Below are 27707 nucleotides of genomic sequence, written 5' to 3'. Positions count from 1 at the left end.
TAGACCAGCAGTTCTCGAACTTCATTACACCGTGACCCCCTTCTGATAAGAATTACTACACTACTCTAGGAGGGAGGACTGAAGCCTGAGCCCGCCCGAGCCCCGCCGCCCTGGACAGGATGGCCAAAGCCCAAGGGCTTCACCCCCCAGTAAGGGGCCTGTAACCTGAGCTCCACTGCCTAGGACTGAAGCCCTTGGGCTTAGGCTTCATCCCTGGACAGTTGGGCTCGGGCTTCAGCTTCAGCCCCGGGCCCCAGCAAGTCTAACATCAGTCGTGGTGACCCCATTGTAACGACCACTTTGGGAACTCCTGCTTTAAATCAAGGTTTAAGGACTTTAGTAACTCAGCCAGAAGTTACTATAGGAGTGGTTGGGCGAGATTCTGAGGCTTGTAATGTGCAGGAGGTGAGACTAGATGATCATGATTGTCCCATCCGGTCTTAAAGTCTTCGAGTCTATCTGCTGTACTTATGCTCAAACACTGTAGTATCTCAGCCCCTCATACAAACTAACGAATTTATCATCTCACTATCCCTCTGAGGTAAAGAATGGAGGCATGGAGATTTTGTGACAAAGCAGGATTGTATCTCAGCTCCTCCTCCGACCCAGTCCAATGCCTTGGTGTCTAGGTTCAGGATCTTTAGCATAAATTTTCCTAGATACTGTCTTGGTTTGGGTCAGATCCCCACCATTCAAATTATCAATATTCAAAAACCAAGTAAGAATTAAATTAATGTTCTTCCAGATCCTCATCTGGTATAAATTCGGCTTCCCTGGAGTTATGCCAGCTCACATCAGCCAAGGATTTAGCCCTGTATTTTTAGTTAGCGTTTCTTGGTTGCTGAAGCACATTTGCTCTCCTTACCACCTGCAGGTCACACCCCCAGTGTTCCACTCAGGCCTTGGGCCTGATCATGAACCCATCCAAATTGTTTAATTGAACCAATGTACTTTCAATATTTTCCTTCAGAGATTAAATGAAAAAAATAGAATGCAGTCATAAAATAGACTGTATTTAATGCATATCCCGAAAAGGGTGGGATAGAGTTATGGTGGCATGTATGAGCATAACTGTATTTCTTTACTTCACCTTGTAACATTAATGTTGTTTTAAAGTAGTATTTTTCCCTATGGAATATTGCTATAAGTTATGGAATTGTGTTAACTGAATTTGCAGGATCTTTATTTTCTTTCCAGAGGATATCTTTTTGTACCATAATTCTGTTTGGTGGAATAAATTGAAGAGTTTTGTCAAATTTTTGTTCACTATAAAGTACCATTTATCTCTTTAAAACTGATTAAACATTAATGTTGCTAATTTTTGTAGGGTTTCTCATAGAGATGTGGCTGTGTTATTGTGCAACAAATCAAATGCCTTTTACAGCCTTGGTAAGTGGGAAGAAGCATATCACTGTGCCAAGGAGAGCCTCCAGTGGGATTTGTCCTATGTTAAGGTACGGCACGTTTAATCCAACAGCTCAGCAATGCTTGCCAGCCTTATTATTCTAAACAAGATTCAAAATTAGTTTAAAAAAGATTAGTACACAAATACTATTATTTTTCTTACAAGGTGGTGTAACTTCAGGGTCCCTAATCAGTAGCCGAATATATGTTTTGACATAAAAAAAATTACAATGGCAGTTGTATTTTGAATGACATGGAACTAGCTTACCATGAACCCAGGTATAATGAAACCATAATTAAGTGTTTCATTGCACTATGCAAATTCCAATACAGCAAGCTGTCTTGTGAAAAATGATTTCACTATGACCCCAATTCAGTGAAGCAATTAAATGTATGCTTAAAGCCCTATGTCGAAGCCATTTAAATACTTCAACAGATACTGAAAAGTGGTACTAGATTTTTGACATAAGCACGTGTTCAAGAGTTTTGCTGCACTTGTGAGAGGGTTGAAATATATTTGATAGTTTTGTTCTTTGGTTATTTTTCAAAGTCTTGAATGAGAATTCTCTGCTTTCTTTCTAGACACTTTAATGACATTGATAATATGTGAAATACAGGGGTGAGCATTTCCAATGAGTCAGGTCCTAAGAAAATTGTGATTTTACAGACCGTCTGGAAATTGTGAAATGAGCATAAAACTGTGTTTAGTCTCTCTTCCTCCCTCCTTCTCCTCCCCCCCCCCCTTCCCCAACAGTCTTGTGCTCGGTGTGGCTCATAGCATCATTTCAGAGCAGTAGTTTGACAGGACTTGGTGGCTGGTTTTATGCAAGGCTTGGTAGCCAGCACCGCTGCTACCTCAGCGGGGAGGTGGAGGCAATAGCAGATATCTGCGTGCAACAGTCTCATGTTTGGTGTGGCCTGTGGCCAATTTTATGCGAGGCCCAGTAGCCAGTTACACTGCCCCTTGGAACACATGCTGCAAATTGCACTGGGCATGAGACCAGCATGCACGGATGCCCACCTCTGCCTCTCCGCTGTTGGAAAAAATCTCAGCAGTCTGGGAGGAACTCGGCAGTCGATTTTTATGCGAAGGAATGCAACAGTGATCTCTCGTTGCATCTGAAGAAGTGGGTTTTTTACCCACGAAAGCTTATGCCCAAATAAATGTGTTAGTCTTTAAGGTGCCACCGGACTCCTCGTTGCTTTCGCTGACTGAATCCCATGCATATATTGTGAAATTCACTACTTGGCCTGTGACACTGCTGTGAATTTTATTTAAAAAAAAAATCTGTGATTTTTCTCGGGGCCCTACCAATGAGTGCCAATGTCATACACCTTTACCCCGATATAACGCTGTCCTTGGAAGCCAAAAAAATCTTACCGCATTATATCAAACTTGCTTTGATCTGCTGGAGTGCACAGCCCTGCCGCCCCAGAGCGCTGCTTTATCGCGTTATATCCGAATTCGTGTTATATCGGGTCGCGTTATATCGGGGTAGAGGTGTATTTATTCTTACAGAATTCTTTGAGTTTGAGTGTAACGAGCTGAGAGAGTAGTATTAAAACCCACACATGAGGTACTTTTTGGGGCATGATTAGCAAGTTGGGACTAGAAAATGTTTAGCTTAATAATGAGGCTCTCTAAATAATTTTGTTTGCAAAAATATTTAATTTAATTTTCAAAAGATATTGGGCCTTCAGGAGACTAAAACATTATCATATTCAGATGCCCACAGTATTTTACAGCTTTGTTCTGTAGATATGTGAGTAATTCTCTCAACTATTTAAAATGTTGATAACTTTGTATGCAGTTAGACCAGGTCCTGCAAGTCTTATTCAGGGCAAACATCCCATAGTAAAGTTACTGATAGTTTTCTGTAGGGCTTTCAGAAATGGGCTCCTAATCTCCTAAAATTAGAAGTAACAAGATTTGATGACAATTTTGTTGTTGTGTTTTTCCCACTAGGGCTACTATAGATCTGGCTATTCACTGCTGCAGTTGTCGAGAACTCGTGATGCAGTTATTACATTTTCTCGTGGTTTGACTCTTCTGTGTGGTTCTATGGATCAATCTCAAATTGCTGATTTTATAGTTGGAATCTTCACAAGTGTTAACGGTAAATTGGAATGGAGGCTTGTATTTTATTTAGATTCATTTAATAGGAACAGGACAGTTGAGGGGCTTGTGTATGAGATTTGGAGCCATTCTTCCTGGAATAGTTAATTAGGTGTCTACCGACCAGGATCAGATTTGAAAATTATTAACATCTGATAGCTGTACAGTGGCCACTGTAAATTGGATGGATAGTCTTAATCCTGTTTATAGATGAGGAATATCCACATTCCCAAAACACCACCACTGCCACGCAGATGAATGAGTTGTCACACACAGGTGCCTCAGTTGTGTTACAGTTAGAACTGGTTGAAATTTTTCATTAAAAAAATGAAAAGTTGTGTGGAAGAGGAAAAACTTCATGAAACCGTTTAAAGTTTTTTAAAAATTCCTGCTAATTGAAAAATTTTGACGGAAAATGTATACAAAAACAGTTCAGGTTGTTCCTTTGCCAAGTTTAGTCATTTGTTTGGTTCTTTTTTTAGTTTGTTGCCAGTTTTGATTGGTCACCTTAGCCACGTTGAGGGATTTATTCAAAATATAAAAATTTCCTTTTAAAAAAAGTTAGTTTTAAAAAAATGGAAAAATCGTTTGAAAATAATTCTGTAGATTATTTTTTTAAAAAAATCAGTCCATTTACAACACTATTGGAAGGAAAATGTTTTCAAATGGTTGGAAATTCCCATTATTTTAGTGGGAGAGTAACGGAGGAGAAGTGATAGCAGGTTTTAGCCAGCTCTAATTATAATATGATTTGGTTGGGCCTCAGAAAACTTGGCTAACCTGGGAGGCAGCACAAAGCTGGAGAAAAAGCAAATGTTGTACTGATTTTGCAATAAAAGAAAGAAGATTGATCCTGGCAATTGCCACTTTTTAACTTTAACTACCATCCCTAGTAAAACAATGGAACAGATATCAAGAGGAACAATCACAAAATGTTTAAAAAGGAAACACAACCAAGAGCAGTATGAATCTTCCCAGGCAAACTTGCTTGCCTTTTCGGACAGAATTACAAAATTGGTGGATGTAAAGAATGCAGTAAGTTTTTAATTCAGAATGGCTTGGAACGAATACTGTCATGTGTATTAAAAACTGACCGAAAGACCTAGATCCAAAGCCCATTGAAAGGGAATCTTTCCATTAATTTAATGGGTCTTAGGGCTTAACAATATATGCAATGAATTTAACTAAGTGCAGTCTGGAGATTTAGGGCCTAATTTTTCTGAGGTTCTGAGCACCCACAGCTCCCACTGACGTCAGCTGGAGTTATGGTTGCTCAACAGTTGTAACATGGATTGTAGTATGGTCCAGTCTTAGCTAACGTCTCTATTAGTGACTAGGGGAAGGAATGACAGCATGTCAGTGAAATGTGCAGTTGCTACAAAAATGGGCTGAGTTGCAAACACAGTTAGGACAGAGAAAGTACCTGGAGAGTAAAAGAAATATGAGCAGAAAATCTCAAAATAAGATCAATATATAGTACATGTAAGCCAACACGTCCGGGGAAAAATAATTAGAAATGCTCACTCAGTGGGAAGCATTAATACTAAGAGACCTGCAGTGTCAGTGAGCAGCCAATTAGACTTGAGTTTGCAATCTTTATCTGGTAGCAAAGCACCAGGTCAATTTTGGGCTGCATACTCTTAGTCCTCTACCCTACTGGCGTGACACACACACACAAACAAATTGTGACAAACTGAAGAGAATTTATAAATGAACATTACAAATGATTATGGAGCGGAGGTGACATGAACAATAAAAAGAACTGAACATGTATATCTTGGTCAAGCAAGACTTGTGGGGATATAAATTCTCCACATATGTGAATGATGTAAGCACCAGGGAAGCAGAGTAATCATTTAATAATACTTAGCATTTTTACGGTATTTTCAAAGCACCATACATTAACTGATAAATTTATATAACATCCCTATCCCCTCTCCCCCCAGCATTTTACAGATGGGGAAGGTGAGACAGAAAGGTGAAGTGTCTTGCCTAAGGCCACAAAGAGTCAGGGAAGAGCCAAGCCTAGAACTTAGGACCAGCTGAATCATAATGCTGTACTGGTTTCTTCCAGCCCACGCACTTTCCTAGTCAGTGAGGCAGATCAAGGAATAGCTAGGAGTAATGAAGAAAGCGAACATTTTAGGCTTAACATCAGGAAAAACTTATAGTGAGATGTATTAAGTTGTGGAATACTCTCCCAGAGCAAATTATAGAAAGGCCTGTGATGTCAGCAGTGGGAAGAGGGGAAAAAAACACATGCAAAGGGATACTTGGCTTTTCCCATCCCACTAACTACTTATTTCTGTGGCAGAGTCAGACCCCTTTCTCCTAAGATCCTACATTCCCGCCTCCACTGTTGCTCAATGGTCTGGTTTACAAGCTTTGCCTGAGTCAGGGCCGGCTCTGGCTTTTTTGCCGCCCCAGGCAAAAAAGCCTCCGGCCGCCCCCCACCCCCCAGCAGGGGGGGGGGGGGGGGGGGCGGCCGGGGCCCCGGGGGGAGGGCGGCGAGCCCCGGCGGGGGCTCCACTCTCCCCCCGGCGGCCGGGGGGGAGGGCAGCCAGAGCGCCGGGGGTCGGGCGGCGAGCCCGGCCGTGGCCCCGCTCTCCCCGGCGGCCGGAGCGCCGCGCCGCCCCCCCTCCAGGTGCCGCCCCAAGCACAAGCTTGGTGGGCTGGTGCCTGGAGCCGGCCCTGGCCTGAGTGAGCCCAAGGGCATGCCATCTGGTTTCTGGCAATGCCTCTCTCTCACTTGCTTCGTGCACTCTCATTCCTGTTTTAGTCAATTTGGTCACTTACATCAACTTCTCTGTTCATACACATAAGTAGAAAAACTGGTGGAAGGTTTTAGATTTTCTTGGGCTTCAGAGATTTTTCAAAAGCAAATGGTTAATTTCACATTGTTCGTGAAATCTGTGGCATCTTAAAATAATGCACCATTACTAATTATTGAGTAGACATCTTACTAGTATTAGTTGTGTGAATTGTATGTTCTAATTTAAAATGTTTCAATGTATTAATCACTACTGAAGAACTGACCATATGAAATGAATTGCAGTACTTGGAGAGCACAGCTTGTAAAAGTTGCATGTGCTAAACACTTTTCTTAAGCTTCTTTTTTTATTTTCTTAGGTGAAAAATATATAGCACCATATTTTCTTTCCATTTTCAAGAACATTTTGGATGAAAGATTTGATGCATTAGTTTGGCAGGTGGTAATAGAAAAATTAGCCAAGAAAGGAATGTGGCAGGTAAGTTTATTGCTGTGCCAGGAATATTAGTTAATCTGATTTTTTTTTCAATAATAAGCTTTAATTTTCTTAAATTGCTTTTAAAATCTGAAATTATTGTTCCCCTGTGCAAATGTCTTGATTTTTAGAATTAGAAAAAATAGAAACTGAGTAGAAAATAGTTTCTAAAATTCTCATTCCCTTTTGAAAGGGACACAGTCAACTTCAAAAACTTATTTGTTTCTTTTTGTTTATTGTGGTTACAAGACACTTCAAATGACTAATCTAATCTCTGAAAGAGATGAGAGAAAAATATTTATCTTCATTTGCATTTATGGTCAGTCTTACTGTTTTTTTTGTATGACCAGTCAGTCTTCTGATTTGTATGGGTCTTTAACCCAGCAACAGAGAAATGGAGAACAAAAATAGGAATATATGATTGCTAAACCACAAAAACTAGCTAGAAAACTCACTAGCAGGTGATTAGTGTCTCAAATTAATTTGTCTCCCTTTTTTTTAACTGACCAGATTTGAAGTTGATAGTACTTCTTTAAATTCTGAATGATGTAATAACCATCTAGACAGATCATGTAATGCAGTGATACTCTGACTGAGGCTCGTGAGCTGCATGTGGCTCTTGGCAGCACGATATTAAAACACTGTGTGATATAATGATTAACCAGTCAGGATGTTTTTGCTATGTTGTTAACCAATTGTAGTTGATACAAGAATAATACTTGGTCAGTCATTTTGCTGTGAGAATGATATACATAAACTAAGTATTTCCCCTGTCATACTGCTTAAATATGAATATATAGCACTATAGTAAATGAAACAATGAAGTCACACTACTGTGGCTCTTTTGGGTAATGTTGTTCGCTAATTTGGATTCTGAACTACTGAGGTCTGAGTAGCACTGTTTCCTGCTTCAGAGCACCAGCTGAATCTTAAGCAAACACATGTTGCCAGAGATATGCTTTTGTCACTGATGATGCAGGAGCATAAACACGATGGCAAATGCTGCAGCGCTGTAGTAACTTGTGCCTGATGAGAAGCTCAGGTGGGGAAAAGTGTTTAATTTGGCAAAGGATTTAATGAATGAGAAGAAAAAGGAAGCTTTAGTGTTTTGAGAATCTGTTAGGTTATCACAAACGATAGGCAGTAATAAAAAATTATATCTGTAGAGAGCACTGGTCAGATTTTTTCCCTTTAAAGTTTGTTTAAATGCATCAACAAACATTAAAATTAGTGTCTAAATGCTTGTAGGCTCATAAATATTTGTTTTTCCTAGTCCTTGATGTTGGTGGCAGCTGAGAGAGACAAGTTGCCGAGAAAGCTGAGAGTCACTCATTTATCACTGAAGGATCTTTTTGAGGTACTGTGCTGTCGCATGCATTTTATTTAACAAGATGACTGACTGTCTTTTTTCTTTTTTTTCACAGTTTTACTAAATGACTTAATATTCTGTGAATAAGAGTGAGCACAGATTAAACAAACATCAGTTTGTAAAAATATGTCATTAGTGCTGGCCAAAACATTTTGTCTGAAATTGTCCCCTTTTTTTCTCAAAAATTTTAGAATGTTTTCAATGAGCTGTATAATACACTAATTCTGTAACAAAAAATAGGAGTCTTGTTTGTATCAGCTTTGGTAACCAGCACTATACAATCAAGTTGCTAAATCAATTGTGAGAGTGTGGCAGCTGCCTTCACCCTCATATGACATCTCTATAGACTTCCTCTTCCCTTCCTTGTGAAATCCCACAGATTCTGCTGCATTTGAGGTCTTTCAAAGCTTTATTGCAGCAGGGAGGGTTTCTGCCTACATAAACTCTGCAGTCCTGATCCTGTTTTCGTTGACTTTAATGACCATTTTCCCATTGTCTTTAGCAGTGCAGGATCAGACCCTGTCCATAGGTTATCTCAGTTTCAAAGAAACCACAAGAGGGCATAATTTAACATCCCCTGTCATATGACAGGTGCTAATTAACGAGTTGCAATTGCAAAGGCAAAGCACGGGCTACAGAATCTGTTTTGAATTATGAAACTAGCCATCCATAGGTTTTCTTTGTTTTTTTTTTTTAACCTAAATCAGATCACTTATGTTTCATATAGCTGTTGTGTGCAAATTGTGCAATATGGTGTTAAGAGAGGATTAAAAACCTTCTGCTGTGGAATTGTACTGAACCTGCTGTTGATGTGAGTTTTTACAGTGCGCTTATGCTTAAAGTTCTCTTTGTACTGCTGTTAAATGCCTCATCTTCAGTGGTTTGAAATCAGATATTGAAAAGTATAAGAAAATATATAAATTAGGGGACTATAAAGTAAGCTCTGTACAGCTACATTTACTGGCTAAAAGTTTAACACTGTAGTAGGGCGTATCTGATGGAATGTGACAGGTTGCCACATATCCTGTAATTCAACAGCACAGTTAGTATTTTTACTGTACATCTTTGAAACTGGGGCTGTTTTTTACTCCTATTGGTGGAAAGCTGTTCCATGGATGGTGCAGGGAAGAGGAGAAGCCCTGAGAAGGAAGGGAAGGCAAAACTAAATGTAAAGACATTTAACCACATTGGCTAATCGTAGCTTTTAGTTACCACAGAAAAAACTTGTCTGTATTTAATTAATGTGAATGGTGTAGAGGACTTTTATAAAAGGCCCATGATCTAGGAGCCATACTTCTCAGATGGCTGAACTGAAGCCTACAGATACAGAGAGATGCTGGTAAACCTTATAAGGCTGTGTTCCTTACTAGCATGATTGTCATTATGAAATAATAGTACACATCATCATCATGTTCCTATTACGCCTCTGGCGTTTAGGGCAGCAATGAAGCTCCTCCACTCCTGTCTGTTTCTGGCAAGTCTTTCAATGGTTCACCAGCTGTGCCCCAGGTTTTTCAGTTCGGCTTCCACAGCAATTCACCATGTTGTTTTCGGGCAGCCTCGTTTTCGCCTGCCTCCATCTTATTGCTACTCTGGTGATGGAATCCGTTTCTATCCGAAGCACATGACTGATCCATCTCCAGCGCCTCCTGGCAATGATGGTGCTCAGATCCTCTTGGCTGCACTGTGTCAACAGATCTTGGTTTGAGATTGTTCTGGACCAAAAGATATGGAGGATTTTTCTGAGGCAGGTTATATGGAATTAGACATGTCATACTTTCTCATTCCCCAGCATTCTGCACTATAAAGTAGTGTTGAAAGTACGCAGCTCTGATAAATCTTGAGTTTGGTTTTGGTGTTGTATTTTGATGATTTCCAGAGTGTATTTAAGCTCCTGAAGGTGTTCCTGGCTTTACTGATTTTGTTCTGGATATCCTGGCTTGTTCCACCGTCCTGGCTGATGGTGCTGCCCAAGTATGTGAATGTTTCTACATTGGTGAGAACATAATCCTCTATCCGTACTGGTGATGGTGAGGCAGTATTAAAGGTCATGATATCTGTCTTATTGCGGTTGATTTTCAGTCCAGTTTGCTGTTTGAATGTGTTGAGTCGAGTTGTTTTTTCTTGTATATAGTGTTGGGTATGTGATAGGAGAGTGACATCATCTGCGAAGTCCAGGTCTTCAAGGGATGAGAAGAGTGTCCATTTAATGCCTCTTGGCATGTCTTCTGTTGTGTGGCACATTACTCAGTTGATGGCAATGTTGAAGAGGATTGCAGACATGACACACCCCTGACGTACTCCTGTTTCAAAACTGAGCTCACTGTGATTAACACTGCATGTAAAGTTGAAATAGATGCTTTTGATGACGTTATACAGAAAGGAATTCCATATGACTGCAGAATGTGCCATAGGCTGGTCCTGTGATGCTATCAAAAGCCTTCTCAAAGTCTATGAAATTTATGTAGAGTTGCCGTTGCCATTCTAAGCACTGTTCTATTATGTTTCGTAGAGTGAAGATCTGGTCTGTCCATCCACGCCCTTTCCGAAAACCAGCTTGCTCTTTTCTGAGAACGGTATCAACTGCCTCTGATATACCCTGGACTATAATCTTGCACAATACTTTGCTTGGCACAGATAAAAGTGCAATACCACACCAGTTACAGACACTGAGAGTTCCTTTCTTCAGTATCTTCACTATAACCCCATTGGTCCACTCATCTGGCACTTTCCCTTTCCCAGACTGATGTAAATAGAGGTGCCAGGATAGATGCGGCTAATTTAGGATTTACCGTGAACAATTCTGCATTCAAGTTATCCTTGCTAGGAGCTTTCCCATTTTTTAAGGATTTGATGGTTTGAATGATCTCTTCCTTAGTTGGGGTGTCTGTGTTGATATCAAGATCTTCTTCTGCCTCCTGGATGTTTCCGTCCTCTTTAGGTGGCTCCTGTTCAGCAATTCTTTGAAATGCTCTGTGCGTTTCTTGTTCTTTTTTGGTTGTTAGTAAGTGTCCTTGTTTGTTCCTGATGAGTGTTTGTTGGTGTCTGCCGTTTACCACTGATAAGCTGCGTCATTTTGTAGACGGTTCCTTGTTCACAACAAGCAGCTGCATCCTCTGCTTGTGTTGCCAGATTATCAATATAATGCCATTTGTCCACTCTCACAAGGCATTTGACCTCCCAGTGTGCCTTGCTATACTGCTCGTGGTATTTGTCCTTTAGCTTCTGGGATTTTGTGTCTAAAACTTTTTCCTTCAGGGCTTGTCTGGTTTCTATGGAGTTCCATGTGCTGCGTGTAATCCACTCCTTCCTTCTCTTCTGCCTGTAGCCTAGACAGGCTTCACCGCTCTGTTTATAAATTGCTGTTACTTTGTCCCACCTCTTGTTGAGCTCCTCATCTGCATTTCCCTCCTCTTCATCAAGGTCTGCAAGTGCTTGAAACCTGTTCTTTAACTGCCGAACGAAGGCTTTCTGTATTTCAAGGGACTTTAGCTTGTCGATATCATAACGTCCATGTCCTTTGTTTAGTGGACCCACACTTCTCAGTTTTAGCTTGATGAAGGCTGTCACGAGGTGGTAGTCACTGCCAACATCTGCACCCCTTCTCACTTTCACATCTGTCAGTGAGTATCGCCATTTGCCATTGATCATGATATGGTCAATCTGGTTCTTATCTCTGCTATTTGGAGAACACGGTGTCAGCTTGTGAATTTCATAATGGTCAAATAGGGTTCCGCCAATGACTAAGTCATTCATATTACAGAAATCAACAAGCCTTTCTCCGTTTTCATTCATAGTGCCACACCCACGTATTCCCATTGCTCTTTCATTGTTTGCGTTGTCCTTACCGATCTTGGCATTCAGGTCTCCCATGACGATAGTTAGGTCATGGCATGGTACTCTCTAACTCCGCCTGTAGTGTAAGGTAGAATTTGTCCTTTATTTCTTCATCACTGTCCTAACACTGAATCAGGGTGATATTATGAGAGCCAGACTGAAAAGCAAACATAATAAGTCTGCTGCTGATGGATTTCCATTCAAGCAGGGAATGCTCCACTCCCTTCTTCAAAAGGATGGCAACAGCTTCATGGTGTTGTCCATCATCCTGTCCAGAAAACAGCAAAGTTTCTCCCAAGGCTGCTGTTAATCTTCCTGATCCCATCTATCTACTCTCACTGACACCCAGGATGTGTAAGCTGTAGCGTCTCATCTCTGCTGTGACCTGAGCTAGCTCCCCTGCTTCATACATTGTCTGTATGTTCCAAAAACCAAGTTTGGTTTTTGTCTTGGTGTTGAGCACTTCAGTCTTCATGCCAGTGGCTTCCTTTCGGCTTTCACCACTGGCAGTCATACAGGTCATTGACTCCTGAAGGCCATCACACACAGTAATGGCTGATTTCTCTGTCGCTTTTTCCGTGACATATTTTGTTTTTTATGAGACAGGGTTGTTAGCTCTGTGCCTAACTCCCAACCTGGAGAACCAGGGTGTCTGTTTTGTCTGGCTCCTCCCTCACAGACCAATCTGGCATGGTTGAACCTACCAGGAGCAAAAAGCCCCTGGGGATCATTAGAGCAAGCAAGCTGTTCCGCCATGACAAGGCACGGACACCAGAGGACTGAAAGTACACAATGTTTAGTTTAATTTAACTCTAATACTACCAATTTTTGCTCCTGAAATTTTCCCATGGAATTTTTGTATATGTGGAAGAGTGTAAAAAATTCAAGATGGAAAATTCCCAAATGTTGTTTTCCTTTGGAGGAAATAAGAGGAAAAAGTGCCTTTTTCTGCTGGAGTTTTCAGTGCTGCTTTTGTTTTTGCAGGTGTATATAATATTTTCACTTCGGATTTTGCACAAACAGTAACTCTTGCAAATCAGAGTTCTTAAACATAAATGTTGCAGATGTCTGCAATATGTGTGGAGGCCACTATTTAAAAACCAAAAATGGGAAATAAATATAAAAAAGAATAAATAGAGATACATAATATACAATATACTCTGTGTGTGTGTGTGTATGTATGTATAATATATAAAAATAAAAAAAACCTTTATATTGAGAGCTCTTTGGGGCAGGGATGGAGCAGAACAGATCCCTGAACCTGGTCTGGGGCTCTAGTTGCTACTGTAATATAAATATGTGTAATTAAATTTAATATTGGGTAAGGCAAGTGGCCAATATTTATTCATAGACTCATAGACTTTAAGGTCAGAAGGGACCATTATGATCATCTAGTCTGACCTCCTGCATGATGCAGGCCACAAAAGCTGGCCCACCCACTCCTGGAATAATTCTCTCCCTTGACTCAGATGCTGAAGTCCCCAAATCCTGATTTAAAGACTTCAAGTCACAGAGAATCCTCCAGCCAGCGACTCCTGCCCCATGCTGCGGAGGAAGGCGAAAAACCTCCAGGGCCTCTGCCAATCTACCCTGGAGGAAAATTCCTTTCCGACCCCAAATATGGCGATCAGCTTAACCCCGAGCATGTGGGCAAGATTCTCCAGCCAGACCCTCTGGAAAAAGTTCACTGTAGTAACTTTTAATATCCCATCATTGACCATTGTTACTAATTACCAGAGATGGCACGTTATTGACCTGTTGACTAAAATCACGTTATCCCATCAAACCATCCCCTCCATAAACTTATCAAGCTTAATCTTAAAGCCAGAGAGGTCTTTCGCCCCCACTATTTCCCTCGGAAGGCTGTTCCAGAACTTCACCTCTCTGATGGTTAGAAACCTTCGTCTAATTTCAAGCCTAAACTTCCCGACGGCCAGTTTATATCCATTTGTTCTCGTGTCCACATTAGTACTGAGCTGAAATAATTCCTCTCCCTCCCTGGTATTTATCCCTCTGATATACTTAAAGAGAACAATCATATCCCCCCTCAGCCTTCTTTTGGTTAAGGTAAACAAACCGAGCTCCTCGAGTCTCCTTTCATACGACAGGTTTTCCATTCCTCGGATCATCCTAGTGGCCCTTCTCTGTACCCGTTCCAGTTTGAGTTCATCCTTTTTAAACATGGGAGACCAGAACTGCACGCAGTACTCCAAATGTGGTCTTACCAGTGCCTTGTACAATGGAACCAGCACCTCCTTATCCCTACTAGAAATACCTCGCCTAATGCATCCCAAGACCGCATTAGTTTTTTTCACGGCCACTTCACATTGCCGACTCATAGTCATCCTGCGGTCAACCAGGACTCCGAGGTCCTTCTCCTCTTCCGTTACTTCCAACCAATGCGTCCCCATTTGCTTTGCCTTTGTAACACTGAATTCCCAAGTAGTCAAAAACTTTGCCTGGGCTGAAAAGGTAACAGGACTAAAAAGATGATTTCTTTCACATATGTAAAATAATATAACTGTAATATATCTCTCTATTTCTTTGTTATCAGAAATATGTCCTGTTTGGCCATTATGAGAGAATGGAAAGAGTACCAGAGTTGGTAGAGTGGCTGATCACCATTGGAGCAAATGTTGGGAGCATTGGAGCATACCCACTTCATGCAATCATCAACCTCTGTATCAAAGCAAGTGAGTGACATCTCATGTTGGTATAAAACAAAAGCAACCGTAGTCAACCTACAGAGAATTTGCATATAAAGCTCATATTTAACAATCTAAAGTAAGCTCAAATCCAAAATATATAATCTTACATAGCTTTAGTCATTACTCTTAAAAATAAAATTACTTTAACTATGTGTCCAGTTCATGTGTACCTGGGAGTCCTGGGAGCCTAATAATGACCCTCTCTTCTTTGATTCAAACCTGAAGTGTAACTGATGTGACCATCTCAGACCCTGAATGTGTTAACTCTGAAAAACCTGTCTGGGGATCAGGGTACATGTTTAAAATTTGCGGTCCAAATTCAGAGCTGCATGTGTTAGGGCAAAATTTGGTTGTTTATCTCCGACAATGCAGCTGGCACTTGACACCATTTCTTGCTTGGTATTTTACACTATACTTTCCTCTCTGTCACCCTTAACTTTTAAAGAGAAAGTCTTTGATAGCTTGTCTGCCCACCTCTGGCAGGGGTGCGGGGGAGCAATACTGCTTCCCCCCATCCTGTCCTAACAGGACAAAGTGTGCTGTTTTAATAACATGTGGTTTTAATTTATAATCATTTCAGAAGGGAACCATCTTTTCAGATGGCTACTAGATGAGATACCAGACTTGAAGGGTAGTATCAACCAGCAAGACCAGGATGGTTGCACAGTCTTGCATGTCGTGGCCTCTCATTCCACTGGATATCCTATGAAACGTATGTAATTCCAAATGGACTTTTTCATCAGCTTGGACTTTTGTTTTTTATGGCGAAAGAAAAAAAACTCCAAACATTGATATTCTTTATTTCATGCCAAGAAGGAGAATGACAAAAGACTTGCAGGCTCAGTGTACATTTATAACTATAGCAAATATAGCAGAACTTAAAAAATTATAGGGCACTGCTTTGGTGGACAATTTCTTTGTCATTTTGCATAGTTATTCTGTGTAAGGTCTTTTATTTTGGTTGGTGGATTAAGATTTAGCCACAACTTGCTGCAATGTATTTATATCTTTCTTGGTCCATTTATGTATTGATGTTCTCAGAAATTAGAAGAAAATTAGGCCTCAAACTAGTCTGAGTTTTTTCTCACTTGTAGAGGAGAACCAAATAAAAACGTCCCTTGATGTCAGTAGCAGTGTGTCTTGGCTTAGATATTGAAACTTTGAGAGCTGCTTTTCTTGTGGGGGTCAAATAGCCCTGCCATCTCTGTGGATGCTTTTATCTTATAACTATAGAAACCTGGTTTGCTTTTTATTTGCATTTCTTAATAAATCCACTGGGTGGAAACAGGAAGTAAGCATCAGTCCTGAAGTTACCCTAGGCTTTTTGTTCATTATACACAATGGCATTCTGGGGCCTCCCTTTGATCGTCTCTGTGAGTCTCATTCATACTATTTAATTTAGTTTTGCTGTAGATGAGTCACATTTCTTCTCTCACTGCTGTCCCATCTGTTGCACAGCGAGCACAGTTCTTGCAGAGCAGATAATGGAAGACATTTCAGAACCATCTTGCTGACAAAACTCAGTTAAAATAACATGAATGGCAAGGCACACGTGTACAAAAGCAAGAGAACTGTGTTGAGTGTATAAAGGTGTCTCACTTCTTCCCAACCTTTTCTTCTCCAAGTTTTGCCTGGTATTCTAGCAAGAGGGACACATACAGCGATTCAAGTTGTTAAACTTGCAGTTGTGTCTGAGGAAAGTGGAAATAATTTGATGCAGCTTTCCTAGCAATCATTTTATGCTTCTTTCACTTGCCTGGCTGATCCTTTGATTCTCCGATGCTCCTCCTTGCTGTTCTTTGACTGTGATTTATAGCACATGTTCAGCTGTTGGAGGCAAAGAGAGTACATCTCCTTCTCTCAGGGTAGCACAATGCCCATCATAATGGAATGTGACAGAGTGAGACAGGAGTATAGAGCTTTGTGGTATATTAAAGATATTGTGTCAAGTGTTGAATCAGAATTTATATTTTGGGGTTTGGCCAATTATGTTTGTTCTGCAGTGTTTTAGAGGCAGTTATATTAGGATACTAGCTTCCGTTGAAGAGAATGGTGGTACTGTCATATTTATCGAAGTGGAGATAACGTATGCAGCAAGGCTTGTTATTAGGTAATCATATTTTTATGCCACTCCTGATATGAAAAAAAACCCTAGTGACTAGCTGTGGTTTCAGGCTAAGTATCTTAGATACTTTTGAACATGCTTTCCTCTTTCACCAACCAACCCACCAAAAACAAAAAAAACCCAAAAACCAACAACAAAAACCCCAACATCAAAAATAAACCCCCCAAAACAAATTGATAAAATGCATTGTTTCATGTAAGGACCAACTCCAAGTATAACGGCTTCTATAAAATTGAGCTGTTCTTTCTTTGATTAAAAAAGCATTTGAAACCATGGCAGTGATTTTTCTTTCATTCTGGACAAGAGGATAGTGCTAACTCTCTACTGTATTTATTTTATGTTTCAGGTCAGACAGAAAATGTGCAGATGCTCCTAAATGCTGGGGTGGACCCCACTATTCCAGACACACAAGCAAGGTGTGCCGCAGATATCTTGAAAAAAAACAAAAACTTCAAGGCAGTAGATCTAATCAACAATCACCTAGCAAGACATGCTGCTTCCTCTAAGGAATCACCAGGTACTGATTGCTTTCCCCGTTTTAAATGACATTCTTCATGTACAGAAATGTTACACTTCTCATAGGTTGTAATAGGTAAGTTTTTATAGGGTTCTTCTCTGGTGGAAGTGCATCAAAGTGTGCTATTTTTGCCACCCTGCCTCCCCTTTGTCTTCTGCATCAAGTTAGACATCTTGTCCATGTCTACAAAGGCCTACGTAACACCCCCACTGACATTTCTAACTTCTTACTGCAGCGTCCCAAAGCCTCTCTGCTCTGCCAGTGATGCCTTTTCGATGCCCTGCTGTCTGCTTATCCCACAGCCACCTCTGTGGTTTTTCATACTGCCTTTGATGCACAGAATGCCCTTTTAGCCTTGACCTGCTGAATTATTACTTTGGCCTCGTACAGATTCCTCCTTAAGCCTTGCTGCTTCTGTGATGAATCCTAACATCATTGTTTTTGTTTAAAAACAAAAATTCTACCACCAAGTTGTTCACGTCCCAACTGAATTATTGCTGCAATTGTTGTTCGTTTCACGTTCCTTCCCCTCTCTAATGTTAGTCAGCCCCTCTCATTGCCTCCTGTGCAAAAAACAGACCCCAGTCCTGAGAAACGCTTACTTATGTGCTTAGCTTTAAGCATCAGTGAGACTACTCATCTGCTTAAAGTTACATATATGCTTAAATATTGTAATAACTCTTTTGGGTCATGTCTTCCTATTTATTATAAAGTGTCCACTGTGCTCCTGGGTGCTGTAGAAGTGATAACCTTCAAATTTTTATAGTCCTAAAATTACGATGGAATGAGATACAGTGGCTTATCATTTGTGCCAGTCATTATGTGATGGTTTTGTGAAGCTGAGGCTAAGAGTAGAGACTAAGGACTCATTCTTGTTCTCTGTTATGTGTAAATTCAGCTATTGTGCCTCTGTGAGCCAGTTCTGTAGCTGATTTTTCCATGATTGGAACTCAGTTTGACCTGTCATCAGTGAACAGGCTCAGATGCTGTTGGGACCTGCCAAATTAAATTCACTTAGGCCTGGTCTACACTTACCCCCCAATTCGAACTAAGGTACGCAACTTCAGCTACGTGAATAACGTAGCTGAAGTCGAAGTACCTTAGTTCGAACTTACCTCGGTCCACACGCGGCAGGCAGGCTCCCCCGTCGACGCCGCGGTACTCCTCTCGTATAGCTGGAGTACCGCAGTCGACGGCGATCACTTCCTGGTTCGACTTATCGCGTCCAGACAAGACGCGATAAGTTGAACCCAGAACTTCGATTCCCAGCCGCCGAACTAGCGGCTGGGTGTAGACATACCCTTAGATGTCTGGATGAAGAAGACACACATAATTACAATATAAAATTAGTAAAATAAAAATCATATCTGATTAGGAGCTAACACTCTAGAGCAGTACCTTACCATTCCATACCGTTAACAATGGGAAAGAAAACTGGATCTTTTTGACTATTCTCCTTTCAATAAAGGAAAACATCCTGACCTGTTACCTCCATCTACCAGGGAGCAAGAAGGACCAAAAGGATGAGTTCTGCTGCTGGTATTCATAGCCTAACCCACACACTTCCTCTTCAAATCTTTTTATACTCTTCTCGTCCTCATTTCCTTTTTCACGTACATGTTCCAGCTGGAAGAGGAAGACAGAGAAATGATAATAAGAGAGAGAAAATAAATTCAGTTGAAACTCATTACAGATTAGCCAAGTGAGAATTAAAGGATCTAATTCCATTTCTCCACTCAGATTTATTAGCAGGTCCCATTATTAGATCCTATGTTACAAAGCCTGCTTTTTAAAAAAAAAGAGTGCTAATTTGCAAAATTAGGTACTCTGTAATGGGTCACATAGTCATTAGTGCAACTCAGCTGGGCTTTCTAGAAAAGAAAAACTTGGAGAATATTTAGGGAAAGGATCTTGTGAGGAGAAGCATTTGGAGTCCAATAGCACTACAGCTATTTTCAGCACTTCAGCCAATACAAAGATGAGATGGTCTGCATTCCAGATGTCCTCAGGTTGATCCTGCTTGAATATCTTGGAAATGTGTGCTACTATACCTGCTTTATAGGCTAGCATGCATACAGCCCCTTCAGTTTCCCATGCCTGTTTCAATGGCCATACAGTGTAGATAGGGTAGAGTTTTGGGAAGGGGGGCTCTTATATTTGTAGAGCTTTCTTTTTTTAAAAAATTTTTCCTCCCTCTAAGTCAGTTTTGAATTCCCCTCCTCACTTAGAGTTTGTTACATACAAGACTGGGGAGAAGATGTTCCTGCTGCTAGTGAGAGATTTTTCAATGGTTTGGTTAGCTTCCCTCTAGGAGTGCTGTGGCTCTTTTTTGCAATCAGTTCCAATGTCGCTGCTGCTTATGCGGCCCCTCATGTCTCTGGTCTGTCTTCTCATAAGCTTCAGCAAGCTCTCCTCTAAAAAATTTTTTGGCAGGACTCCCGCATGATCCTCATGCTAGTTTTTTCCCTTTGCCAGTTTAAATAAGTGGCAGCCATCAGGCTTGGGTACTAAATTAATTGGGTTGGAGACATTTGAGGAACTAGCTCCATTAGGAAGAATGTGGACAAATTGAAGAGTGCAGAGGAGAGCAACAAAAATGATAAAAGATTTAGAAAACCTGACCTAGGAGGAAAGGATGAAAAACCTGGGCATGTTTAGTTTTGAGAAACGAAGACTGAGGAGTGACCTGATAAGTCTTCCAATATGTTAAGGGCTGTTATAAAGAAGATGGTGATCAATTGTTTTCCATGTCCACCGAAAGTAGAACAAGAAGTAATGGGATTAATCTACAGCAGGGGTCGGCAACCTTTCAGAAGTGGTGTGCCAAGTCTTCATTTATTCACTGTAATTTAAGGTTTCGTGTGCCAGTAATACATTTTAACGTTTTTAGAAGGTCTCTCTCTATAAGTCTATATTATATAACTAAACTATTGTTGTATGTAAAGTAAATAAGGTTTTTAAAATGTTTAAGAAGCTTCATTTAAAATTAAATTAAAATGCAGATCTTATCAGTTTAGTGTGATCCTTGCCCTTTTCCTTGCTGAGTTTTCCAATGTCTGGCACGTATTTGGATACTTTAAGCTGCACACAGGCTTCGGAGTGATCAGTTATTAACCGGCTCCGAGGGGGACAGAGGACAGATTTCATGTGTGAAAATACCTGTTCACACAGGTATGTGGCTCCAAATGCTGAAAGCATTGCAAACGCAATTTTCTTCAAACAATTAAATTTCACTGGCAGGGATGTCCAGCAGGTCAGAATAGAGGCCCCATAATCTCTCTCGGTAGCTTCAAGTGCACTCCACAGATCTACAAACTTTGGTGCCCGCAATTCTGAGCTTTTTAACTGAATGAGCTGCATTTCGAAATCTTCAACACCCAGCCACTGAAATACAGACAAATCCAAGTCGCTTTTGTTGAACTTTTCAGGTTTAATTAGAAAAGAAAGCATTGGGCCAAATCGCTGGAAATCTGTCAGAAAATTCTGATTCCAGTTCTTGCATGTACATTCCAATCTCATCGACACTGATAGTGCAACATGTCAATAGCTCTTTTATGTGTTGGAAGTAGCGGAAAGTAGAAGTTCGAATATCCTGAGAAAAAATGGCTAGTTTTACAACAAATGCCTTCCAGGCTTCATAAAGATCCAGAACCGTTTGCCCTGCACCCTGGAGATAGAGGTTGAGTTTGTTTAGGTGAGCGGTGATGTCAGTTAGAAACACGAGCTTACACAGCCATCTGTCATCTTCCAGTTCGGGGTAGTTTTGTCCTTTTTCTGACAAAAAGGCCTCAATTGCATCAAAACAGTTTACAAAGCGCACCAAAACCTTGCCACGACTTAGCCACCGAATATTGCTGTGAAGTGGAATGTCGTTATAAGCACTGTCCATCTCTTCTAGCAGTGCTTGAAACTGTCTGTGAGTCAAAGCAGATCAAGCAACAAGGAAATTGACTATTCACACCACTGTATTCATCACATTATTAAGCTCTGAATTAGAAATTTTAGCACACAGGTTTTCTTGATGGATGATACAGTGAAATTTGACTGTCGGGCGGCCAATTTGATCTTCAAGTAACTTTACAAATCCCTTCTCTTTTCCGACCATGGCAGGAGCACCATCTGTTGTCACACACAATATTTTTCTGATGTCAACTCCTCGTTCTTCAAAATGGTTTACAAAACTTTCCATTATATCTTCCCCCTTTTGCTGTGCCATGCAGGGGTTTTAGGCAACAAAGTTCCTCTTGGATTTCATCAGAAGCACAATATCTTGCAACAACTGCCAAACGTGGGACGTCGTTTATACCCATGCTCTCATCAGCTGCAACGCTAAACACTGCTGTGCCTTTTAATGCAGTCGTCTGCTTTTCGTTAATGTTTTCTGCCATTTCACGTATGCGTCTCTCAACTGTTCTGGTAGAGACAGGCAGTTCTTTTATTCTAGATATGATCGTATCTTTATTTGGCAAATCATTGAATAAAACCTCCGAACTGCTGAGAAAAACTTTTTATGTATTCCCCATCTGTAAACGGCTTTCCGTTTTTTGCAATGCACTGTGCAATCTTGTAACTTCCTTCTGTAGCTTGATATTTACCTACACGTAAGCATTTAAAAATACTGCTTTGCTTCTCTGATCCTTCTACTGCCTTTTTGATCGATTCAGTCATGTCTGCTTCGTGAAGAGAGGTTTTCTCGTGCTTCGTTTGAAAACGTCGTCGAACACTTGATGTGCGACAAACAACACTTCCATAACAGAGAGCACGAACAGCATGATCCTTCTTTTGAATAAATCCAAATGTGTCTGTCCAAGAAGGCCGAAATGAACGGACATCTAACTTTGCTTTCTTAGGAGCTGACATTTTGTCAAATGTACCCCTCAACTCACAGTGGAAAAAAAATGGCAACAGAGGGCACGCACAAGGTCAGATGCAGTACGTTGTTCCACGTGGTCTGATATAAGCAGCAAACCAGGACTTAAAAATATCCCAGTGGCCTGGAACAATTTTTAAGGTGAGGGTGCTGAGCTGTGCCCCCTCTTGCCCCTGTCTGCACCCCCACTGCCTCAGGCTCAGGCCAGTGGGCCACAGCTGGGGGTGGCTGCAGAGCCCCGGGCCAGCAGTGTGCTGAGCTTGGCCGGCAGCTGGGACCCTGGCTGGTAGAGGGCCGGTGGCTGGAACCCCAGACTGGCAGCGGGCTGAGTGGGGCCGGCGGCTGGTATCCCAGGCCAGCAGCAGGCTGAGTGCGGCCGGGACCCCAGTTGGCAGGGGGCCGGCGGCTGGAACCCCAGACTGGCAGCGGGCTGAGCGGGGCTGGTGGCCGGGACCCCAGACCGGCAGTGGGCTGAGCAGGGCTGGCAGATGGAACCCCAGACTGGCAGCGGACTGACCGGCTCAGCCTGCTGCCGGTCTGGGGTTCCATCCGCCGGCTCCTGACAGCAAGTATCCTGGCTGCCGGCCACGCTCAGCCCGCTCCTGGCCTGGGGTTATGTCCATCCAGGCAGGCAGCGGGCTGAGTGGGGCCAGCAGCCAGGACTCCGGCTGGCAAGGTGCCGGCGGCCGGAACCCCAGACCGGCAGCAGGGTGCCATTGAAAAGCAGCTTGCGTGCCGCAGGTTGCTTACCCCTGATCTACAGCAAGGGAGATTTAGCTAAGAGATTAGGAAAAACTTTCTAACTATAAGGGTAGTTAAACTCTGGAATAGGTTTCCAAGGGAGGTTGTGGAGTCCCCATCATTGGAAGCTCTTAAAAACAAGTTGGACAAACACCTGTCTGGGATGTTGTAGGTTTACTTGGTCCTGCCACAGCACAGGGGGCTGGACTTGGTGACTTCTCGAAGTCCCTTCCAGCTCTGTATACTATGACATTGAGAAAGAGCAGCACCCCACAGTACTTTAAGAGATAATATGAAATCCAACATTTATGTCACACTGCATAATCCTTGACATAATCATTGCTTGAAAATATACCTCTCATCTGATCAAATGTTTCCTAGTGGCTCCTTATTGGATATATGTTGTTGGACACTAGGCACTAAATAAGTGATAGTTCTTAAAATATAGGACAGATGGTCACTTCCAGTACAGGGCATTGATTTTTTTTTTTAAAGAAAGGAATAAGACACCACTTTTGGCAGATCCTCCCAGGTGGAGGTTTCCCTTGCCTTTTCTATCGAGTACAATGTGTTTTGGATCAGGCCCTTAACAGAGAAACACCCCTGTTGACTTCAGTGGACTTTAGATCAGACCCTTAAAGCATTCCTGGATACCAGTGTGACGGATTTGGTCACAGAGACCCCCTTGGGACTGTTACCTGATGTGCTGAAACTACCTCTGAGCCCGTTTTCTCTGATGGCTTGGGACTCCAGAACTCTGCCTTGTTGAGCCAGACACGCTAGTCTGCTGCAACACAGACCCATGGTCTGGGCCACACCCCCAAAGCTGCAGACTTTAACCAAAAACTGCTCAGCAAATCACCTATCTCCAGCATCCAGACACTCAGTTCCCAATAGGATCCAAACCCCAAATAAATCCGTTTTACTCTGTATAAACCTTATACAGGGTAAACTCATAAATTGTTCGCCCTTTATAACACTGATAGAGAGATATGCACAGCTGTTTGCTCCCCCAGGTATTAATCACTTACTCTGGCTTAAGAAACAAAAGTGATTTTATTAAGTATAAAAAGTAGGATTTAAGTGGTTCCAAGTAATAACAGACAGAACAAAGTAAGTTACCAAGCAAAATAAAACAAAACACGCAAGTCTAAGCCTAATACATTAAGAAACTGAATACAGGTAAATCTCACCCTCAGAGATGTTCCAATAAGCTTCTTTCACAGACTAGACTCCTTTCTAGTCTGGGCCCAATCCTTTCTCCTGGTACAGTTCTTGTTAGTTCCAGCTCAGGTGGTAACTAGAGGATTTCTCATGACTGCCCCCCCCTTCTCCTTTGTTCTGTTCCACCTCCTTTTGTAGCTTTGGCACAAGGCGGGAATCTTTTGTCTCCTAAATGGAAAAGCACCAGGTTTAAGATGGATTCCAGTACCAGGTGACATGATCACATGTCACTGTAAGACCTCATTCTCCATTCTTTCAGGGCTGGCCTGCACATACCCAGGAAGGTTTGCAAGTAAACAAAACCATTCACAACCAATTGCCCTAGTTAATGGGAGCCATCAAGATTCCAAGCCATCATTAATGGCCCACATTTTGCATAGTTACAATAGGACTTCAGAGTAATACTTTATATTTCTTGCTTCAGATACAAGAATGATACATTCATACAAATAGGATGAACATACTCAGTAGATTATAAGCTTTGTAATGAAACCTTACAAGAGACCTTTCACATAAAGCATCTTCCAGTTACATTATATTTACACTCAGAAACATATTTCCATAAAACCTATGGAGTGCAACGTCACAACCAGATATCCCACACATGTCCTGCACAAAAGCAATCCAGGGCAGCTGCCATAAATTAACTTTTGCAGTGGTGGTGTAGTCATGTTGGTCTAAGGATATTAAAGAGACAAGATGGCTGAGATACAGTTTATTGGAGCAACTTCCACTGGTGAAAGAGACAAGCTCTGTGCTTCTCAAAAGCTCCTTCCTTTCACCAAGAGAAGTTGATCTAATAAGACATTATTTCACCCACATTGTCTCATAAATTAACTAGTTGTTTAGATGAGGCCAAAGGATATTTGCACCCAAATGGATGCTCCTCTCATTACCCTAACCTCCATAACTGTCCTACCCCCCAGTTCTTCTACCCAATCTCCAGCCCTCACCAGATATTTCAGACTGACCTAGACATCATTCTTAGGCATTTGAAATGTAAGGTATAGCTTTTAAGATGTTTACTTATGCTGTTTTTGTCACTACAACCTTGCAGGTAGACCACCTGAGTTCCTCTACAGATGCCCCCTTTCCTTGAAGTTAGCCAAAAATGTGAGATGTATTGCAGATGTCTGTCAGTCTGAAGTTTACCTAAGTTGCCCTGGCGCTGTGGGAGAAAACACAGTGGGTGGAAATCTCCCCTAGCTCGAGGAGTGAGTATAGAATGACTTGACCTTTTGAAAAACACACAAGAAATTTCAGATTCATGGTGAGGCGTACTTCCCTCCAAGACAGACGGAATTCTGAAAACTGGCACAGTTGGAGACATTTTAAGATGTTGCCTTACATTACCTTTCCAATTTCCTCTGCCTTTAAAGTAGTTTCTCTTTCAAACCAGAGGATCAAAATCTTTCTTTTGAAATCAGTATAGACAGCAGAGACAGGATAGCTTCTCTTCCATCCTCATTGATTCTTTATGATTTGGTAGCACTTTATATTCACTTTGCGGTGGAATGGCACTGCAAGGTGCCGAGCAATGTGAATCAGACCCGTGCTAAGTACAGAACCTGACTTGACAGGCTTAAAATACAAACAGTAGTTCCAATAAAACACTTCAAAACTCTCTGAAGTATTTCTTTAAAATAACCCCTTTCCCAATTCTTGGGGGAAGAAGAGACACATGACAAGGAAGTTTACCTGCTGGTAATTATTTCTTGTATTTCTTTCCTTACCTTCCTCCTCCTCCCACCATCCCGAGTATATGATCTATATCAGTTTTGGAAGTAGAGTTGAGCTATTTATACAAGCAGTGTCAAGCAGTCCCTTTTTAGTCAGCTTACTTGCTGATAGGTGGGGACCCAATGCTGTTGGTCAGGATGTTTTCCTATATAGGCTGGAAGAAGAGAAGGATGGTGGTCGTCATCACTAAAGTGTATCGATAATGTTTTTGCTAAACAAAAGTTGGCAAAAAAATTAGGGGGACAATTTACATTTTTCTTGAAAAACAAAAATTGTTGGCTATTTGTGTTTTGCTTTTGATGAAAACGCTTTGTTTTAGGGCTGTTGATTAATCACAGTTAACTCACACGATTACTGAAAAAAATTAATCACAATTAATTGCCGTTTTAATTGCTCTGTTAAACAATAGAATACCTATGGAAATGTATTAAATATTTTCGGACTTTTTCTACATTTTCAAATATATTGGTTTCAGTTACAACACAGAACAAAAAGTGTACAGTGCTCACTTTATATTATTATTTTTGTTAATAATTTTTATAGTGCAAATATTTGTAAACAAGAGAAATAATATTTTCAGTTACCTCATACAAGTACTGTAGTTCAATCTCTTTATCGTGTAAGTACAACTTACAAATATAGATTTTTTTTTTTTGGTTACATAACTGCACTCAAAAACAGCAAAGTAAAACTTTAGAGCTGACAAGTCCACTCAGTCCTACTTCTTGTTCAGCCAATCGCTAAGAGAGACAAGTTTGTTTACATTTACAGGAGATAATGCTGCTCGCTTCCTATTTATAATGTCACCTGAAAATGAGAACAGGCGTTCACATGACACTTTTGTAGCCGGCATTGCAAGGTATTTGTGCCAGAAATGCTAAACATTTGTATGCCCCTTCATGCTTCTTCCACCATTCCACCATGCTTCCATGCTGATGACGCTTGTTAAAAAAATAATGCGTTAATTAAATTTGTGAGCGAACTCCTTGTATGTCCCCTGCTCTGTTTTATCCGCATTCTGCCATATATTTTGTGTTATGGCAGTCTTGGTTGATGACCCAGCACATGTTCGTTTTAAGAACATTTTCTCTACAGATTTGACAAAATGCAAAGAAGGTACCAATGTGAGATTTCTAAAGATAGCTACAGCACTCAACTCAAGGTTTAAGAATCTGAAGTGCCTTCCAAAATCTAAGAGGGATGAGGTGTGGAACATGCTTTCTTAAGTCTTAAAAGAGCAACACTCTGATGCAGAAACTACAGAACCCGAACTGCCAAAAAAGAAAATCAACCTTTTGCTGGTGGCATCTGACTCAGATGATGAAAATGAACATGTGTCAGCCCACACTGCTTTGGATCGTTATCGAGCAGAACCCGTCATTCGCATGGATGCATATCCTCTAGAATAGTGGCTGAAGCATGAAGGGACATATGAATCTTTAGCACACCTGGCACATAAATATCTTGCAACGCTGGCTACAACAGCGCCACGTGAACGATTGGCTGAACAAGAAGTAGGACTGAATGGACTTGTAGGCTCTAAAGTTTTATTTTTGAATGTAGGTTTTTTTTGGTACATAATTCTACATTTGTAAGTTCAATTGTCATGATAAAGAGATTGCACTACAAGACTTGGTGAATTGAAAAATACTATTTTGGTTTTTACAGTGCAAATATTTGTAATCAAAAATAAATACGAAGTGTACAGTGCTCACTTTATATTCTGTGTTGTAATTGAAATCAATATATTTGAAAATGTAGAAAACATCCAAAATATTTAGATAAATGGTATTCTTTTGTTTATTAATCAT

At 41.1% G+C, this 27707-nt stretch overlaps 1 protein-coding gene across 1 annotated transcript in view; it reads left to right on the top strand.

The window, feature by feature from the left end:
• LOC113409510 (TPR and ankyrin repeat-containing protein 1-like) overlaps nt 1-27707 on the top strand; it is a 79034-nt gene that overhangs the window by 14877 nt on the left and 36450 nt on the right. The window contains exons 3-9 of the mRNA XM_026663515.1: nt 1328-1454; nt 3371-3521; nt 6650-6768; nt 8039-8122; nt 14526-14664; nt 15260-15391; nt 17151-17321. Of these exons, the coding sequence (XP_026519300.1) occupies nt 1328-1454; nt 3371-3521; nt 6650-6768; nt 8039-8122; nt 14526-14664; nt 15260-15391; nt 17151-17321 (923 nt within the window). The remainder of the gene's footprint in view (nt 1-1327; nt 1455-3370; nt 3522-6649; nt 6769-8038; nt 8123-14525; nt 14665-15259; nt 15392-17150; nt 17322-27707) is intronic.

The sequence above is a fragment of the Terrapene carolina genome, unplaced genomic scaffold (genome assembly GCF_002925995.2).
Source record: "Terrapene carolina triunguis isolate 2854851 unplaced genomic scaffold, T_m_triunguis-2.0 Scaffold33723, whole genome shotgun sequence".
In the NCBI taxonomy this organism is placed as follows: domain Eukaryota; kingdom Metazoa; phylum Chordata; order Testudines; family Emydidae; genus Terrapene; species Terrapene triunguis.
Note: the sequence above shows the minus strand (reverse complement) of the source record. Positions and strands in the feature narration are given on the sequence as shown.